This window comes from Felis catus, chromosome B4 (genome assembly GCF_018350175.1).
Source record: "Felis catus isolate Fca126 chromosome B4, F.catus_Fca126_mat1.0, whole genome shotgun sequence".
Taxonomy (NCBI): Eukaryota; Metazoa; Chordata; class Mammalia; order Carnivora; family Felidae; genus Felis; species Felis catus.
In genome coordinates this window covers 139,128,524-139,147,243 of record NC_058374.1, presented here as the reverse complement: position 1 = coordinate 139,147,243, position 18,720 = coordinate 139,128,524, and the positions used below count along the sequence as shown (strand labels likewise).

The window sequence follows — 18,720 nt, the reverse complement described above, 5'->3', positions numbered from 1 at the left end:
CTCTTTCGGGGAAAATGTACCGGGGATCCCCCCCACCCCGCCCACATACCCAGGCTGTGTGGAAGAGGAAGCAGGGCAGACGAGACCTGCGTCCTCACCTCTGAGAGCTCAGCAGCTTGGAGGAGAGACACAAAATAAATTCAACCTTGAATCTGACAGTTGTCTGTTGCAGTTGTCAGAATAACCGACCCCGCATGCCCAGGAGTGCCCGGCCTCCTCTCTGCCGGGTGGAGGCCTCGGCGCTCCCAACAGGAGCTGGAAAGGCAAAGCCCCTGGAGTTCTGGGGGGTCGTGACCCCCAGGCATGGCCTACGTGAGGCCCCACGGCAGGAGCACCCAGCCCGCCAACGAGACGTTGCTCATGCAGGGGTGGTTCTCGGGAAGCGTGTCACGGAAGGTGACAAAGTGGGCCCACCACGGTCCCCAAACCCGCTTGCACGCGTGGGACTCCTGGCGGGGGCCGCCTCCTGGCTGGATGGTGCTAAAAAATGGACAACTAAACTCTCCGCGTTGCTTTCAATTTATATACGTCAGGGCTGCAAACGCATATGCTGAAAAGCTTCATTTTTCCTATTTTATAAGTAATTGTGAGCAGATGCTCTGTCACTGATAAAGGTAATTTGGTTAGCAATAATTCTGAATTTGAAATTTTCCATTTCACTGGAAATAAGAGTGTACATATAATGAATGAGCAGGCAGATGTAATTATTGTCATCTTTCAGGTTGAAAACGTTTTCTTCATAAAACCCTCCATGGCAGGCCAGGGCACTGCGATTGTTGTAAAGTCACCAGGAAGGTACCTGTCATGGCGACATGCAGGGAGGCCACCACGGTGTTTGCGGGACACTTTCCTCAGCACTTGAAACAGCAGATCTACAGACTGGAAATTCTACTGAAACATCTTGCCTTCTTGATTAAAAATAAAAATAAGTTATGCAAACGCATTGTGTTCCAGGATTTATGCTAAAGAGGAAAAAAAAAAAACACGTATCCCATTGACTTGGCATAAAAAACACATACTGTTTATGCAGGGCAGACACTACTTAGATTTATTTGCCCAAAGAGTGAGCATAATTGCTCACACTTAGATACCTGACAAAGAAAACCGTTCAGAACCCCTCCGCAAAGCTGAGAACAGACATGAATACATCACGCTTCTGCCGGGCAAGGCATGAATAGGCTTTGATCTGGGGGGAAGATTTCAATTCTCCATCAGTTAAACAGATAAAAAGAGAGAGAGAGAGCGAACAAAACGAGAGCCACCTGGCAGTGAACATGGGCCTCTTTGCAGCCAAGAAGCCCCTTGGCTCACCACCCTCCCGGTTTGCAGGACTGGTCTGTGCTAAGGCTACAGAGGCAGGGCCCGGCCGCATCCACGGGCCACAGGACCCAGGCCTTGCTGTGCAGGGGTCCGGGCGCTCGGCCAAGAGGAAGGGGCTGAGGCAGAGGGCAGCAGGGGCGGGCCTGGACGGGCCACGTCCATGAAGGAGAGGCCCAGGGCTCCCCGCTACAGACACCCACAGGGGTGCCCCGAAGAGGGTATGAGCTGGAAGGGGGTAGGGTGGGCAGACGGGGGAAGTGAGGGAACAGAGTGGGACCCGGGACCTACAATCCTCCCTGCAAGCACAGGACACTCCCTAGCAAGTCCCTGCAGGCAGACAGTCCTGCAGCCCCACGGCAGGGGCAGTGAGGAGGCTGTGGCCGGAGCCTAGGCTGCTGGCCTGTTCTCTCCCTTGGGCGGCAGGTGAGCCTCAGCCAGACACTAAGGAAGAGTGCTAAGATCTCAGGCTTACAGTCAGGAGAGCCTGGGTTCAAATCCCAGGTCAGCTTCTGGAAAGTTCTTGAAGGCTCTCTCTCAGCGCCCCGAGGTTCTCCTCCAGACGGCCCGCTCCCTCACGGCACTCTCTCAGGGAAGGTCCCGGCACAGCGGCTGCCGTCGCCCCATGTGTGGCCAGAGGCGGGGGATGGGATGCCAGGAAGGGCACACCCGAGCCAGCCCTGCGGCACAGGTGCACGAGGAGGACGTGGTGAGGGCACCTGACCCCAATGGCAGCCGACCAGTATTACCACACACGGCGTGCTTGGTCGGGCAACCATCCTCCTTCTGAGCGCACGCTGCCGCACTCTGATAAGGGCCACTTTTTGCCTCAGAAACTGGAATGGAAGTTGACAGGAATTGAGATTTATTTAGACCATTTAACACCATCTTAGGCACGTGCTGATGGGGTAAAGAGAGAAAACGCAACCCCGGCCCATCCGGTGCCAAGAACCCGGGATCCCAGCGGGTCCCACCCCACGGGGTGACCATTCTACACCTTCTTCATCCTCCACGAGCAACGGGGAGCACGCGGAAGGCCAACGAGAACCAACGAAGCCGGGCTCCCAAGGGCGCCTCTGTAACGTCACACACTACAGGCGCGCCGCGTCTCATAGACTGGACCACGCGCCTGGTCAGGGAAGCCTCCGTGTTCCGTAATGAGAAGGGGCGGGACTGGCCCCCGCCCCCTTCCCAGGAGGGAGGCTCTAAGTCCTCGGACACCCCCAGGGCCGGGTGTCCCTGTTATGCTAACGAGAGGGGTTCTGGTGAGGGCACCCCTCGGCAGCGTCGGGATGGGGACTGAGTGGGACCCTCAGCAGCCAGACGATGGGGAGAAGACGGGAGCTGGGGATTGCGTCTACACGGGGCCCATGATCCGGTGGGTAGCACTATGGGGAGACCCAATACGTTCTGGACGCCCCGCCCCAGCCGAGCTTCCGTGACTCCACGGGGACCTTCCCCAAGCTCATTCTGTGGTTCTTGACCTTACCCTCCACAATAAAACCACCGCTGCAAGTATAGTGCTCTCCTGAGCTCTGCGAGTCATCCTAGTGGACCGTCGGACCCACGGGAGCCACAGGAACCACTGAAGCGAAGGCCACTCACTCAGAGGTGCAGGCGGCCTAGGGACCATGGAAGTGCAGCTGGTGTCTGAAGCAGAGCCTCTGGGGCAGCACTGAGCCAGCCCTTAACCTGTGGGGTCTGCTAATGACAGAAGCGCACTTGTGCTTGGGGTACAAACAAAATACTCCTGCCAGCATCAAATGCCCAGAGGCCGCAATCCAGAAAGACCTCCAGAAAGAGGCCAAACACATTTTCCCAAAATAACTTCTCCAAGGCTGGCTTTGACATCAAGGTCATGCCACGCGATTACTATCTTCTCACGCGCTCCACGCAAGGGCAGGGGTGAAGGCGGGTCAGACCCACACGGCCGCTGACCATGCCGGAGCGGGAGAGACTAACACGGTCACCACGTGAGCACGAGGACAGGCTAGAGTGTAGACGCTCCCAGGCCCCGGCCACAGACGCCACCAGCCACCCCGGGGAGCAAGTGTGCACACAAGCAGGGAGTGAAATTACGCCTCCCGGCAGGATGTAGAAACCAGTGTTTATGTGACACCACGACATGCTATCTTTCCATCTTTAGAGAGGTATTAAGGCATATTTTGTTGACAGTAACATTATCTAAAATACAAGTGCTTCCAGAGCTACTCAGAATCGAAGCGGCGAGGCATTAAATCATTCTCACCTCACAGATGTGCTCACAGGCTTCTCCACGAAGGCCTGTTTTCCTATCAGAAAGCAACAACAAACCTGATTTATTGGGAAAGGACACAGATGCCAGAGCGGCGTCCCCGGGGCACCCAGAGCACAGAGGGCCTGATAACCCCCCGCAAGGCCACCCCTGTCGTGCACGTGTGCACATCGGTGGCAACCCAGGCACACAGGAGGCGAGTGGACAGCAGACCAGACGGACGGGAGCTGGAGGGGCCTGGCCACGTCCCACCCAATACGCGTACGGGGCTCTAGATGGGGACACGGTGAGGACACTGAGGAAGAGTACCCGCCCCGGGTTCCATCCGAGATGCGATGGGCCAACAGGGGGTGCCGGGCCTGGCCCCCGCAGTCGAGGCAGCACAAAGCCTCCGGGAGGGTCTCTGGGCTCCCAGGCCCACGACAGAGGGGAAGTGGGGCACAGAGCCAGCCAGAAGTCAGGGAGACGGGCCCTCAATCCCAGCGCTGCAGGGAAGGTGGGGGAAGGGAGCCCACGACACCGCTTCTTTGCTCACTGCGTTAGTTTCCTGATTCCGTAACAAACCCCCACACGCTCACCCGTTGAAAACAGCGCACATCTGTCATCTCACGGCCCCTGTGGCTCTGGAGTCCAGAGAGGACCTGGCAGGCTCCACCACTCGGGGCTTTCCAAAGCTACACAAGCCGCGCTCTCGTCCAGAGGCCCAACCAAAGTAGCACCCACCTCCAAGTTATTTCAGGGTGCTGGCAGAATCCATTCCCTTGCAGGGCTATGACTCAGGGCCCGGCTCTTTGCTGGCCGTCAGCCAGAGGCCACCCACACGGCCCTGCCACGTGAGCTTCTCCGACTGGCCGCGGGCTTCAAGAGCAAAAGCAAAGTCTCTAGTGAGTCTGCTCAAATGGAGTCTTACGTGATGTAACGTAACCACAGGCTGATAGCCCACCACCCCATACTCTGTCGAGACACATGATTCGCCCAAACCCAGGAGCAGGGATCACACAGAGGTGTGGATACGAGCAGGCAGGCTCCCCGGGAGTCACCGTAGGACTCGTCCACCACACATACTCACCGCACTTGCCTTGGCCAGGAGCAAACCCGTCGGAGCCTACGGCACACCAGCCCCCACATCCCCTTCCCAGCAGGGCAGCGAGGAGGAGGGCCAGGGCTGCCCTCCACTGCAGGTCGGTAACCTAGCCGTGGCAGTGAGTCAGGAAAGAAGGGAAGGTTCTCCTCGCCCTCCCCCTCCAAGCCAAGGGGCAAAGCCCTGTTTCAAAGGGGGCAGAGAGCAGAGAAGAAATAAACTCTGAGCTGAACGAGCACTCAGCTCAAACACAGTTTGCAAACCGTCTCGTCAGCAATATGTAAGGAAAGCCTGACGAGACCCAAGGAAGCTGAAGACGAGGAGCTTCAGTACTCCGTCCGCCACGGTGCATTTTAAGACTGAGAACCTGCCACGAAAGCACCGGAGCTCTGACCACGACCCGCGAGCCCCCACGCCCAGCTGGTGAGCGGTCCGTGCCTGCCCACGTTTGAGACGCAGCTCAAGCACCACGGCCCTCCCAAAGCCTCTTCTGACCTCCCCCACCTCAGCACCCCACCGGGTCGCCCACAGACCTCGCGAGGAGACAGACGGCACTCTAGTGGCCGTCGTGGCCGTCATGGCCATTTCACCTGTTCGACTGGGGAGCTCATCGAACTCCCAGTTTGTGGATGAGCTCGTCGAACTCCCGTGGACGGATGGCTGGACGGATGGTTACATGCCGGGTGAGTGGATGGAACAGGGAGAGAGGACAAAATGCAGGAGGCTAATCGAAAGGCGAAGGGAACGATGGATAGAATGGATGATCCTAGCATACCTCTGGGAAAAGCCCTTTCCAAGGCAAGCTCTAGGTCCCAGATACTTGCCCTGTCATAAGCCAGCACTGAGGACCAGAATCTAGTTGAGGAAACTGACTTGTTCTGAGGAAAAGAAGGCATTTCCTTCTACGCCTTTGGATAGAGACACAAATACATAAGAAAATACAAGCGAACGACATATGTAAGCACAACATATTTATTCTGGCTCATACTCTTACCAAGAAAAAAAAACAGCAGAGCCCAGGTAGTCCCACTCAAACACTTTAAAAATTAATAGCTCATGGGGTGCCTGGCGGGCTCAGTAGGTTAAGCGTCTGGCTCTTGGTTTCGGCTCAGGTCACGATCTCACGGTTCATGAGTTCGAGCCCCACATGGGGCTTCACGCTCACAGTGCGGAGCCTGCTTGGGATCCTCCCCCTCTCTCCCTCTCTCTCTCTCTCTCCGCCCCTCCCCACTCACTCTCTGTCTCTCAGAATAAATGAAAGACAATCAACGGTCCGTAATCTAACGTGTACGTTTAAAGGTAGCGGGATGCAACCCACAGCATACGTGCGGGAACCGCAGTCCGGTTAGCCACAGGGAAGACGGCCAACTGGTCATCCCCAACTCCATCAACCCCCACATTCCTGGCACGATCCTAATGACATTCCTCCACTCCGTGAAACCTTTCAACAGCTCCCCGTGAAGCAAAAACGTCTTCTGAAGGGGCCAAGGTCCTGAGCTGGCTCCCTTTCTTCGCCCACATCGGGGGTGTATCATGCAGTAAAGGACGGGCTCTCAGGGTAAGAGGCCCCGATCTGTAGGCTCTCTGCCATGGCCGCGTGGCGACGTAGCGCCTCCGAGCCCAGAGCCGGGAGGGAACACACACCGGCTCTCCGGGCCGGCACAGGCCCGCTGCCACGCGCCCTGCCTGCGCCGTCTTCGCCACGGCCCCCACGCCATCCCCTCTGCCCACGCGACCGCCTACAGGTCCCCACGCGCCTCTGTGGCCGCTCACCGCCCTCCCCTCGCTCACTACAGCAGACACCCCCGCAGGCCTGGGCGCCGGCGTCCGCCTCCCGCAAGGCCTCCAGACGCCCCTCCGACCGCTCGCGAGAACCAGGAAGCTGGCTGCGCGAGGTTGTTCTCTCAGTCCGCCGTCTAACCGGGTCAAGCTCCCCAACAAAGGACACTAACCCACCCACCTACACCCGGACGCAGCACACAGAGGACATTTCACAGATGCCTGCCGAGTGTGTGAAGTCAGCTGTGTCCCCATTCAGAGGAACAGCCGGTCCCCTGGAGCCCCAGGGAGAGAAGGGAGCCGGGCCGAGGTGCTCAGCTCGCCGGGCGGCCACTCATTGGGCTCAGTGACGCAGCCTCGGCGCTGCCTCCCCACGTTAGAACGTGCGCACCAGGCGGGGAGGGGCGCTGACTGGGACCGTGAGGGCAGTTAGTGTCTGAGGAGCACACGGGCTGCCGATGTCCACGGGAAGTGGTGCAGAGCCAGGAGGAGGGAGGGGGGAGGGGGGAGGGGGGAGGACAGACAGCCAAGCATGCCGCGTGCTCGCGCCCTACACGTACACACAGGTGAGGGACCGGGGCCCCAGGGCCCAGCGTCCACGCTCGTGCACACATGATCCCGGCTCCCTCTCCCAGCCCACCGCCAAGGCCACTGCTCATGCCGACAACCCGTGGGTGGGAGACACCGAGGCAACGCCGCCAGGCTGCACCCGTGTCCCGGTTCAAGCGCATCTAGAACCGAAGCCTGATAGCCAGCGTGCCTCCTGCGCGCCTCCTGAGGCAGACACCCACCAAGTGTCACCAGACTCCATTGAAACAGCAGCCCACAGTGTTCATGCAGGGTCGTGGACGTCCCCAGATGACGGTCAGAACCGCACCTGAGGCGATGCCTGGGTGGCTCAGTCAGTGACGCGTCTGACTTCAGTTTGGGCCATGATCTCACAGGTCACGAGTTCAAGCTCCACATCGGGCTCTCTACTGTCAGCACAGAGCCCACTTCAGGTCCTCTGTGTCCCTCCCTCCTCTCTGCTCTCTCTCTCTCAAAATTAAAATAAACACTTTTTAAAAATACTTAAAATAAAATAAATAAAATAAAGTAAAGTAAAATAAAATAAAATAAAATAAAATAAAATAAAATAAAATAAAATAAAATAAAATAAAATAAAATAAAATAAAAAAATAAACCACACCTGAGGCATGACAGCTGCCGGGAGGCGAGCAGCCTTGGCCGAGCCCAGGGCTCTGGCACAGACGGAATACGGGAGGAGGCCACCTCCCCAAACCATCCCCAGGGCTGAGGGCCTGTGACTGCAGCCACGTTACTAAGCTGGGACCACACGGCCCAGACCGGCAGGAAGACCAGCCACGGCGTCACCATGCCCGGCCCTCGTCGCCGTGCCCGGGAGCCCACGACGGCCCTGGGGGGCGCCCTGCTCTGGCCTGCCCGGCCCCTGAGCCTCCCAGGAATGGTGCTGTACACAGCTTGGTGCCCAGGCCAGGAGCCCGCGGTCCCCGGGAAGCAGGGGCGTGCGGAGAACAGTCTGACTTTGGCGTCAGGGGCTGATTTTCTGCCCTGACACGGCAGTGGCTCGAGGGCTGCGTCTGCTCTGTTGTGTTTCAGTATTCATGAACAACCCCAAAGCTGTCGAGGTACTAAGCAGTGAACTTGGTAAAAGAACACTAGCAGATATACAACAAGCAGGCCAAGTTTACCTAAGCACTTAACTTCCATACCCTTTCTTTTTTTTTTTAATTTTTTTTTTTTTTACGTTTATTTATTTTTGAGACAGAGAGAGACAGAGCATGAACGGGGGAGGGGCAGAGAGAGAGGGAGACACAGAATCGGAAGCAGGCTCCAGGCTCTGAGCCGTCAGCACAGAGACCGACGCGGGGCTCGTACTCACGGACCATGAGATTGTGACCTGAGCTGAAGTCGGACGCTTAACCGACTGAGCCACCCAGATGCCCCCATACCCTTTCTTAAAAAATAGCCAGAATGTGTTTAAAATGACTTTGTCAAAGAAGATACGTTCCAGGGAAGGTTTTATCCATCATCATAGTGAAAGCCCTAAGAGGCCCTTCATCCCCTCCACAGAAGGAGTCTGCCCCTGTTCCTAGCACCGGAAACCTACCCCAAATAACCGAAAAATGCTAGCTTCCTGCCACTGCCTCGAGGAGGACCTAGCTGCAGTTTACTCTCTGCTCTCTTACCGGTGACACAGAAACGTGAACGGTCCCTCGTGTCACTCCCTGTGCCCTGACACCCACTGCCTCCGGGACACCAGCCGCGGGCAGAGGGGGTGCCCACAGCCGCCCCCACCCTTCCTCTCAGAAGACACCCGCGGACCCCGTCCCCCAGGCTCTCGGGGAGCACCTTTCGTGCCTGCCGCCAGCCGCTGGAGACGTGGCCACAGCACCAACCCCCCCCCCCAACGCCGGCGCAGAGACGACGCTCCCTCACCAGCCACAGCACCCCAGGTACCCCCCCCACGGCCAGCGGACACGCTCACGGGGTGCTCACACAAAACATGGTTTCCCACGCTGGAGCTCCTCTGGGGTCCCCTCCTATTCAGAGGGATGTTTCCCAAAGGACCTCCTACAACAAGCTGGGAAATTCTGAGCATCAAAATCATTGATTATGGGACACACCTGCAAGCTGGCGCAACACAGGATCCCCGAGCTCAAACACACACACACACGGGAGAAAGGGGACAGCTTCTCCTTACGGCGGGAGGGCAACCAGCGAATGCAGGAAAGCGGACGAGCCAGCAGCCCCGGCGGTGACCGGCCCAAACGAATCCTCACCTACAGGCACCCAAAGCACCGCGGAAAGGCCCGGGGCCGGAGGGAGAGCCGCGCTGTCCGGGTCTCCTCGCCGGTCACTTCTCACCGCAAACAGAAGTATGAGCTCACGGCACCCTGGCAGACACCCGTCCAGCCCGCGACCAAAGTGAAGGTCGCTGGACACGGGACGGCCTGCCCCGCGTGTCCCCAGAAGCTCCCTCCGACACGTCTACGGACTCCTGCCAAAATCTGAGTGTCGGCACCAGGAAGCAACAGAATAGCTCAGAACAACAGACACTCTGGAAAGAAAACAAACCAACAACAAACCCGAACGTGCCCGTTTCAGAAACGGCAAAGTCCTGGAACGCCCAGAAAGGCCACGTGTCCCCTCCGCCGTGCAACGACCTGCCGCACCTCCAACGTCCCTGGCACGATCGCGTTACGGGGGGAACCGTTGGTCCACACCTTCCTGCCCTGTGCCAGCATGTGCCCACGGGGCAGGGGCTGCAGCGCCCAAGGATCCCAGTTATACACACCCACGGCACACGGCTCACCCTCGTTGGCGGGGGGTGGGGGGTCCTCTCCCGGCAGAACCCAGAGACTGGAGCCGTCACACGCACACACGGCGCCTCACCGGTCACAGGGCAACACCTGAGGGGTCCAAACTCAACAGGCCCCACCCTTCATCCGCGTGGCCCAAACTCGATGCTCCTCCCTGTTTCCCCAACGGTCAAGTGGAGACACTGTCAGTTCCCACCTCACCAGCCGCCAGGAACGAACGGGATACGGAGCGTGCACTGCTCAGCAGCGCGCTGGGGACCCAGGCAGAGCTGAGTGAGCGGTGAGCCCTCTGAGGGCACACCTGGCCAGATGCGGGGGGCAGCCGAGCGAGGGCACTCCGTCCGGGACCAGGACGACAGTAGCACCTGCATCCACCCCTCCTCCTGCCAGGACCTCACGGTGACAGAAGGCGGCCAATACGCAAGTACAAGAGAAGGGACAGAAAGAAATATCTGAGGAAGGAGACGGAAACACACAAGTGGCGTCTCCCCAGGGGACCTGAGAAGCTCAAGCCCACGCCAGCGCTGCAGAAAGCAGGAAGCGGTTCGCTCGGCACGGATCACCCGGCAGCCCGGAAGCGGCCACGCCGTGGACCCTGGGAGCGGTGGCCTTCACCATAGAGAGTGCGTCTGTAAGAAGCTGCTGGATGGCCCCAGGCCTGCAAGCCCCCTGCCTGGCAGCAGCCCCCGCCCCTCCCCATCCTGCCCTACAATCCAGAACGCAGAAGGACCTCCTCCACAGAGGTGAAGCCAGGGCTCGGACGGGGGGACCCGGCAGAGGGGGGGGAGGTCTGAGCTGTGAGCTGCAGGCACATACTCACCTGCACCGTCCCGTGCGGTGACAGGGGCGCGTGGCCGAGAGGGGGCACAGGGCACACGGGGAAGCGCCCGGCCCTGAAGGCTGGGCCCACCAGGGACCCACGGCCGAGCATGGAGGCCCCGGGGCGGGGGGGGGGGGGGGGGGGGGGGGGGGGCGGGGAGCACGGAGAGTAAAGACAGGAAGTGCTCCACTGCCGTTTATGGAAGAGCTGGTGGCGAAGGTAGCCTCCACTGTGGTCCTCGTCCAGCCGGCGGGGAAATGCCCCGCCACAGGACTGCCTCCGGTCCCGGTTTTGAGAGGGACGCTGGTCCGTTACAGTAAGGGACATAAAACCACTCCCGTTCCCCAGCAATCCGTAACCACGAACAAAAATGACTTTGGGGAATCATTTCAAAACCAGATTTGATGGCCTACATTCAAAACAAGACAACTTTTTCTTCTTAAGGTCAAGGAGAATCGCTGTATTTGGAAGTCTCTACTTACAATTTAATTAACTGGTCTCAGTTTGGCAATAAACCCGGAACATCAATCTCAGGATGCGGGGTCACAAAGATATCATCATTAAGGAGAAAAGCATCTAAATCATGAGCTCAGAGGGCCTCACGTGCCTGCATCTCATTACACACTGGCTGGCCATCACCGCCTCCCGGTGTAAACACGCTCCCCACTCGAGCGGCTGAGAGTATGATGCTGATGGCGATGCTGGTGATCCAGTGACAGCACCTCCGAGGGGTTCCGGGAAGGAGAGGCCTGGGAAAGCCACAGAGACAGCACAAAACAGACAGAGACGGCGTCTCTCAGGCCGCCACGTCGGCTCGGCCTCCACTGTCCCCTGAAAGGGAGGCTGAAAACACAGCTGTAGACCCCTCCCTGGCCCACCCTCACTTAGCCCGGCCAACATCGGGGTGGCGATGGCTTCCAGGGGCCATAAGGCGGGCTGGGTGGTGTGGCCACATGATCTCGGAGCCCCCCCTCCCCCTGCCCCGTACAGGGAGAGTCTTGTGACTCCGTGCTGAGGGCAGGCCTGGAAGAAAGAACTCCCAGAGCAACTTCTAACACAGGACAGAAAGCCCACGGCTGTCAAAACCTATCCACACATCGAGGAGGATCTTTAAAAATAAGCTAACCCCTCTGTTCTCAGGTCACTAGTTCCAAGACCCTCTTGGGCCGCTGCAGTCCAAACATGGGAGGAGAGGTGTCCCTTAGTTCTAAGAAAGTAAATCCCTCTCTACCTATTCAGGGGGAACACCTGAAAACAAACTTAAATGGGAAGGAAAACACACAGGGCCGGAGGCAGCAAGGTTTTGGGACAGAGAGCAGGAAGCCAGAAGGGGGTCACAGAGGGTCCCCAAGTGACACGTCTGCAGCCCCATTCTCCCGACACATCACTGCAGCCCAGGAGATGGCAGGGGGGGCTACAGGCCCAAATCCAAGGTCCAGAGACAACAGCGGTGGGGCGGGGGGGGGTGGGGGGGGCTGGGACCTACAGCTGGCAGGTGCGGGTGAGGGCAGAGCAGAGGAGGTCCAGCACCTGCCTGGTCTCCAGCTGTGACAGCTGCGGGGCTGGGAGCTCAGGGACCCTCTGAGTCCCTGGTCCACTTGGCTCCCGTGTCTCACGGTGGTGCTCAGTATTTCAAAGTTCTGGCAGGTGCCCCTCCCCGGATGACACTGACAACCTCTGGGGGTGGTGGGAAATCTATCACATCAAGGGTCCTCCAAAGAGAAAGCACCGTCCCTGCAGCCAGCATGATGGTCAATTAGCGGGAGAAGCCAATAAATCCAAGGGGCCAGCAGGTCACAGGAAAGCAAGGGCCTGGCTCCGTCCACTGGGGGGACGTTTACATCGAGCGAGACAAACCTCAATGATCACAAGACAGTCAGCTCTTACCCAGTCACTTGGGCCACACACCCAGTATTTTCCTGTCACATCAGCAGCAGTCAATTACACTGCGGTCGTGCGGCACAAATTATGGAGCCTGTCCACACCCCAGATCCCCCTTCCGTGAGTTAAAGGGAAGAAGGACAGGGACTGGAGAGTCTCAGGCAGAACGAGAGCCACAGGAAAGACCCGTGAGTACATAAACACCCAGAGACCGCTCTCACCCACCGCCCCAGAAACATCCACTCTGCAAACCAGGAGTTCGACCCTAAGACCACATGGAAGCAATTCAAAGCCTCGAACACCGCGGGAGCCCTCATGTTCAAGATGCTACAGGAAACACTTTATCCATCAATACACCACCATGAGGTGGGCACGGTCTGCACCCCGGGCATCGTGCTGCCTGCTGGGATCTCTGGGTGAGAACTCCAGCACAGGCTCAAACCCAGGAGAAGGGACCCACTTTTTATTTAGAGACAGCACAGCAGACTTTCCGACCTCCTCCGTGGGATGGCGTGACAGGTGGGGCACCGATGGCACCAGATGCTGGCCGGGAGTCCTAAGAGGAGCCACGTGCGAGTTGGGGGGGGGGGGGTCTGGTGGCAGGCATCACCATGGCACGGCTACAGGCTGCTGCTCCCGAGGAAATCCTGGGGCGCAGGCAGGGACAGGCAGGACTCTGGGCCCACGGGACACTGCTGGCCCGACATGGGAGAGCTGGGACGGCTCTCTGTGTTGAGTGCCAACCGAGGACAGGAAGAGCTGGAGGGGACACGGAGCTGGGCGGAGCTCACCCAGCCTGTGGGGCGGGTGCGGCCCAGAGGGCCCCGGCTCTCACAGCGGGGACGGTACCCCACCGCTTTGGAGGATACTGTGAGGAGTCAATACGGTAACACAGGTAAAAACCCGAGGATGTAGCCTGGTCCACGGCAGCCACCGAACAGACGCCAGCCACCAAACAGACACCAGCCACCGTTAGCAACCGCGGAGGCCCCGCTCAGGTGTGTGACAGAGGCTGAAGCAGAGCCCGGGCATATACTCCAGTTAGACAGCAGGTGCGGGGACGGAGTCCTGGCCCGAGCCAGGGAGACGAGCACAGGGACGCGGCCCCACGCGGCACACTCAGCCTCGCTGGGCGAACACACGGCCCCCGTATCTGACGTCACTGCCGCCACACGTGTGCTTTGCCGGTCGCCAGGCTCCCGTGTCTCCGGTGAAATATCGCCATCATTGCGAATGTTCACACCAGCCATCCCGGGGCCTAATGAGGACGCGAGCGGGGGAGAGGAAGCTTGTTATTTTTCACTGTCGCACGCCGAAGGTTCCACGGCCGGGGCCGCGCTGTTGATTTATTCTCTGCTCTCCGACTGCTTACCTTGTAGCAGTAATAAAAATATTTTCACTTGGATGGTAATAAAGCCGAATCTAGTTTACTAGATGTAACTGAATTCTATCTTGAAAGAATAAGTCAATTTTAACCTTACAATGTAGTCAAGACAGCTTTCAGAGAAATTTCATTAAAATCACATTTAGCCTAAATTAAAACACAGAGGACAGAGGAAATGTACAAGCAGATGAAGCCATGCCCACGAAGGGAGAGCTGTTCTCTGAGGACGCATTCTGGCATCTTCTTCCCTCGGGGCGGAAGTGTACAATTTAAAAAATACCGACGGCCACAGCCACCCTCGGTCTCCTGGGCTCGGCCTGTGTCGTCTCGCTAACGGGCTTCCCAGGGACCAGACGGAGGGGCCTGCGCAGGGAGCCAGTGCACACGGGGCCCTTGGCCGCCCCACAAGGTGAATGGGGCCAAGCGGAGCCCCCACATCACACTTGCCAGCACTCAAAGAAGCGTCAGCCCATCCGCTCCTAACCACGGCGAGGCAGTGAATACAAATGGCAGTGGGGACGGTGGCCACCGACGCCCAACGCGGCTTCCAGCACACGGGCCTCCACGTCCAGGCGCACTGAGGGCTCGTGGGGGACGAGCCAGAGCCAGGGCCCGAGACAGTCAGCCGCCAAGGGCACACACTTGCTAACCAGCGGTCAGGAGGACCCGGGGTGGTCAAGCATTCTTTCCCAGAAGCCCCAACGGGGCTCTCCCATCTTCCTGTTCTAACCCGCAGGCCTCTCACCGGCCTCCCACGCTGCTCGGGACCAGCATCTGCCCCTCGCCAGGGGACCAAAACTTTGGGACCTGATTTCCGTCCAACCCTGCAGTCGGAGGTCAGCCTGCTCCCCCGGGGCTGTGCCCACCTGCCCACTCGGTGTGTGCCTGCTCACCCCCGGGGATGTGCCCACTCACGTGCCCCAGCTTGCCTGCTCCTCTCCAAACACCGAAAACCATGCCCCGAACAAAGGGCTTCCATGTGCCCACAGCAGGGACGGGCCACTCAGAGCGCCAGGGCTCGCCCTGCTCCCGCTCTCATGCAGGAAGCCCCCGGCAGGAGGACAGGCTGCCTTCTGGCCTCAGGCCTGCAGACTCGCGCCCCACCCCGGCCCATCCGGGCCCCCTCCTTGCTGCAGCTTCCGACCAGGTGAGGTGTCGAGACCCTCTGTGGGAGCGGACCGGTCAACTGGGCACAGGGTCTGCTTTACAGACCGGCCCCCACGCCAACCGGCCACAGGAGATCCAAGGAAAGGGTGAGAAGACCCATCCCGGCTCAGGCCCCAGGCAGAGGCCCCAGGCAGAGGCCCCAGGCAGGGTCCCCAGGCCAACACTGTGGGGGAGCCACTGCGGGAGTGACCAAGGCCCCTTTCACAAAGCCACAGCCCGCTGGCCATCGGCCTCCGGTCCCTCTGGCTGGAATCTGAAGAGGAAGGGGCAGGGACCCTCTGCTTCTCCCTCACGCTCACACAACATGCCTGTCCTGTGACACTTGGCCACTGCCACCAGGAGCATGCAACCCCCATGCCACAGCACGAACACCTTGCAGAGAGCTCTGGACACACGGTCCACACCCCCAGGAGTGCCCTGTGCACAGCAGGCTGGTGGTGGCACAGTGCTGGCACACTTCAGAATACTCAGTGACAGATCAAAACCTGAAGGCACCCACAGGAGAAAATTCTGTAGGACCCAGGAGCTCAGGCCTGCCCTGGGCCTGGGCTGGTATGGCCTCTTCCCGGGACCGTCAGCAACACTTTCCAGGCTCCGGCCCAAGGGGGGGCCTCCTGCAGACTCCCCTCCATGACAGGCACGTGGGGTCACCGAGCACACGATTCACAAAGCGCTTCCCAGGCCGCACCCCACGATCTCCGGCTCCGGGCACTGGTCACCTGCCCCACTCTCGGCTCCCTGAAGTCCCGTCTGGCACTCGCTCCACACCGGCTACCCCCCTCCACGCAGCAAACTCCTTCCGTCTCCTGTGGCCGCTTTCTGTGTGCGTGGCGCTCAGCGGGAGCGCCAGGACCCTGGCTGCGGGGGACAGAAGCCGCAGGGGAGAAGAGGGTTTCAGGCAAAGGCCACGACGAGAAGCAGGAGCGAGCGGAAGCTGGGACCGCGTGCACTGACTGACGGAAAGCAAAGGGTCCGCCCGGGGCCGGCCTGGAGCTGCTGGAGGAGGGGGGCTGGTTCATCCTGTGAAGGGTCTGGAAGCCGCGCCTGGACGCCCAGCTGCTGTTCCCGGCAGAACATCGCGGCAGCGGGGACGAGGGGCAAATCCGGTTGAGCGACTGAAGGCGGAGAGGCCGGGCCTCCCCCGAGACCGCCTGTACTCGACTGACACGGGTCAACACGGCACGCGTCCTGCACAGCCCTGGGCCAGCGGATCTCAAAAGGTCACGTCCACAGTGACCGCACAGGAAATCCCCGGCACCCCCAGGGCAGTGAGCCCCTGCCCGACGGTGGGCTCACTCACGGGGCGGTCCAGGGTTCCTAGATCAGCCTGTCAGAGAATCCCAATTCGGGGGTCAGAAACTGACCGAACCTAATGAAGGAGAACAACTGCGTGTGAAAACCGCCCAGCGACCGGCGGCATCAGCACATCTGCAGCGTCAAGTCCAGCGAGCGCGGCGGCTTATGGCTCAGGGGACGGTTCCTGGCGGGGGACAAAGCGGCCCCTCCTCTGACACGGCGGGCAACGGGGACGTGTGCTGAGCATCAGCGGGGGTCCAGAGAAAACCGGAAAGTACTGGCTTCAGACACAGTAACCACGTCAGGAAGGAACCACACCTGGGGGAGACGTAGGTGTGGACGTGTGAGGGCGTGTGTGAGGGCGTGTGTGTGCGAGAGTACACGCATGTATCTTTAATTTCAGATAGCCCAGACATCCTGTGTACGGCAGGATTTCTCACCACCACCAGTGACCCCAGCCGCACAGGCAGCCCGGGGCTCGGGACCGGGTCTCGACCTGATGTGGCCCCGCGCTGAGCTCAGCTGGCATAGAGCTGCCCAGGGAGGTACCGGCGGCCCAGGGAAATCTGAATTTCAGTGTGTGTCGTGCTTATGCTAAAAAAGGTATTATTTATGTGAAATTCAAATGTACCCGGGCGCTTACTCTCACGTGCTCAATCCGGCACTGCTGAGACCAGGTAGGAGGAAGGATTTATCTGTTTTTCACCAAAGGAAAGAAGGCATGGCCTGGATCAGAATGCCGAGAGCGGGGCCATTTCCGGTGGCTGGCTCTGGCCTTCCCGAGCAGCCCGGAGACAGGCCTGACGCCAAAGACGGAAATCTCGGGCCGACATCTGCCGAAGACCTTGGCTCCGACTGGCTGAATGACGCCCAGATTCCTCTCCTCCCTCTGGCCCACTGGGGCCTCTTGGGTTTATTGTCTCTGGAGACAATTTCAGAGCAGAGCCAAGCAGACCCAGGGCCCCGGGGACAGCAAGGAGTTCTGGGCCATCAGGAGGGCGGAGGACAGTCCCGGCTCTGTCCTAAGGCCAGCCCATCACCAGGAACGATCCCCTGGCTTCCCTTCCTGTGCCCATTTTGCGCCCCACGGGACACTAATCTATGAAGCGATTCTCCAGGATCTGATTTTAAGTCTTCTGAAAAAAACAAACACGGACATACCCAGAACCTGCTAATGCTGTGTATCTTGAAATATTCCTTTTTAATGCTGACATAGGCTCTCCCTTAGATTTTTAAACAAAAGATGTGGCAAGGATTTCATTTATATCATCTTATGACAGGGGCACCTGGGTGGCTCAGTCGGTTAAGCGGCCGACTTTGGCTCAGGTCACGATCTCACAGTTTGTGGTTCAAGCCTCTTGTCAGGCTCTGTGCTGACAGCTCGGAGCCTGCTTCGGATTCTGTGTCTCCCGCTCTCTCTCTTCTCTCTGTTGCTTACCCACTTGTGTTCTCTCACTCAGAAATGAATAAACATTAAAAACAACTTATATCATCTTACAACACAAAGATGCATGACAACAAAGCCCGCGGTGCGGCTGCCCCCAGGTTTCGGCCACAGGGCTCTGAACGCAGCCTTTGGAAGGGCGCAGGGGCCGAACGTGGGGTTCACTGGAGATCGTGGGCTCTCGCAAGTTAGCATCAGAGGTAATGGACATAAGGACAATAAACGCACAAGGCACATCATCTGAATATGCCGCAAAAATGTGACATTTCTTTCAAATGCACGTACGTGCTAGGTGTGAGGTGGGGCAAAAATCCCCGAAGGTGCTTCGCGTGCTGAGATTCTCACTGCACGAGTGTTAACCTCTGTTCGTTATTACAGCAGCAGATTTCTAAATAATTGGCGTGAACTTCTGCTTTTACGTACAAACATCACGTGGTAAGCAGGGAACAGACACGCTGAGGGCACGTGCTCCTGCCCGTGGGCACGTCTGTGCTGGTGCACGCGCGTCTCTGTCCACCATGGCACTGGGCTCTCCGCTTCCCTTTGCCCCTGACTTTTGTCACAGCGCATGACTTGGTTCGGCCAACGAAACACAGCACAGCTGTAGGAACCACTTACTGCCGGAAGCATTAAGCACCTGTGAGTCCTCCCCAGAATGCTTTTCCTTCCATCACGGGAACTGGGCAGAACACTCCTGATGGCGGCTGAGCCTCAGCCTGAGTGCCAGGGTGAAAACAACGCGGGACCTCCGGCCAAGCCACCAGGGATGCGCTCACTGTTTAGGCTGCTGAGATGTACAGGCTGTTTGCTCACAAGGTATCGGTGAGCCTGTCGTGACCGTAACAGTGACACTCGGCTTCCACCCAACCCGGATTTTTAGAGGCTTGGCCAATGTGCATTCTCGATGCGCCTCCGGAGCCAGGCCGTGCACTCGCACACCGTGTGTGAGAGTT

The 18,720-nt window shown here is 58.9% G+C and overlaps 1 protein-coding gene across 8 annotated transcripts in view; it reads right to left on the bottom strand.

Moving 5' to 3' along the window:
* Positions 1-18,720, bottom strand: part of TBC1D22A (TBC1 domain family member 22A) — a 326,941-nt gene that overhangs the window by 94,298 nt on the left and 213,923 nt on the right. The window contains exon 10 of one of the 8 annotated variants that reach the window (XM_019835740.3): positions 13,046-13,734. The exons of 5 other annotated variants lie outside the window; for them this stretch is intronic. In XM_019835740.3, the coding sequence (XP_019691299.2) occupies positions 13,355-13,734 (380 nt within the window). In that variant the 3' untranslated portion in view covers positions 13,046-13,354. Of the gene's footprint in view, positions 1-13,045; positions 13,735-18,720 lie in introns of those variants that run through there. 2 more of the 8 variants (XM_019835736.3, XM_019835738.3) reach the window with 2 other exon arrangements.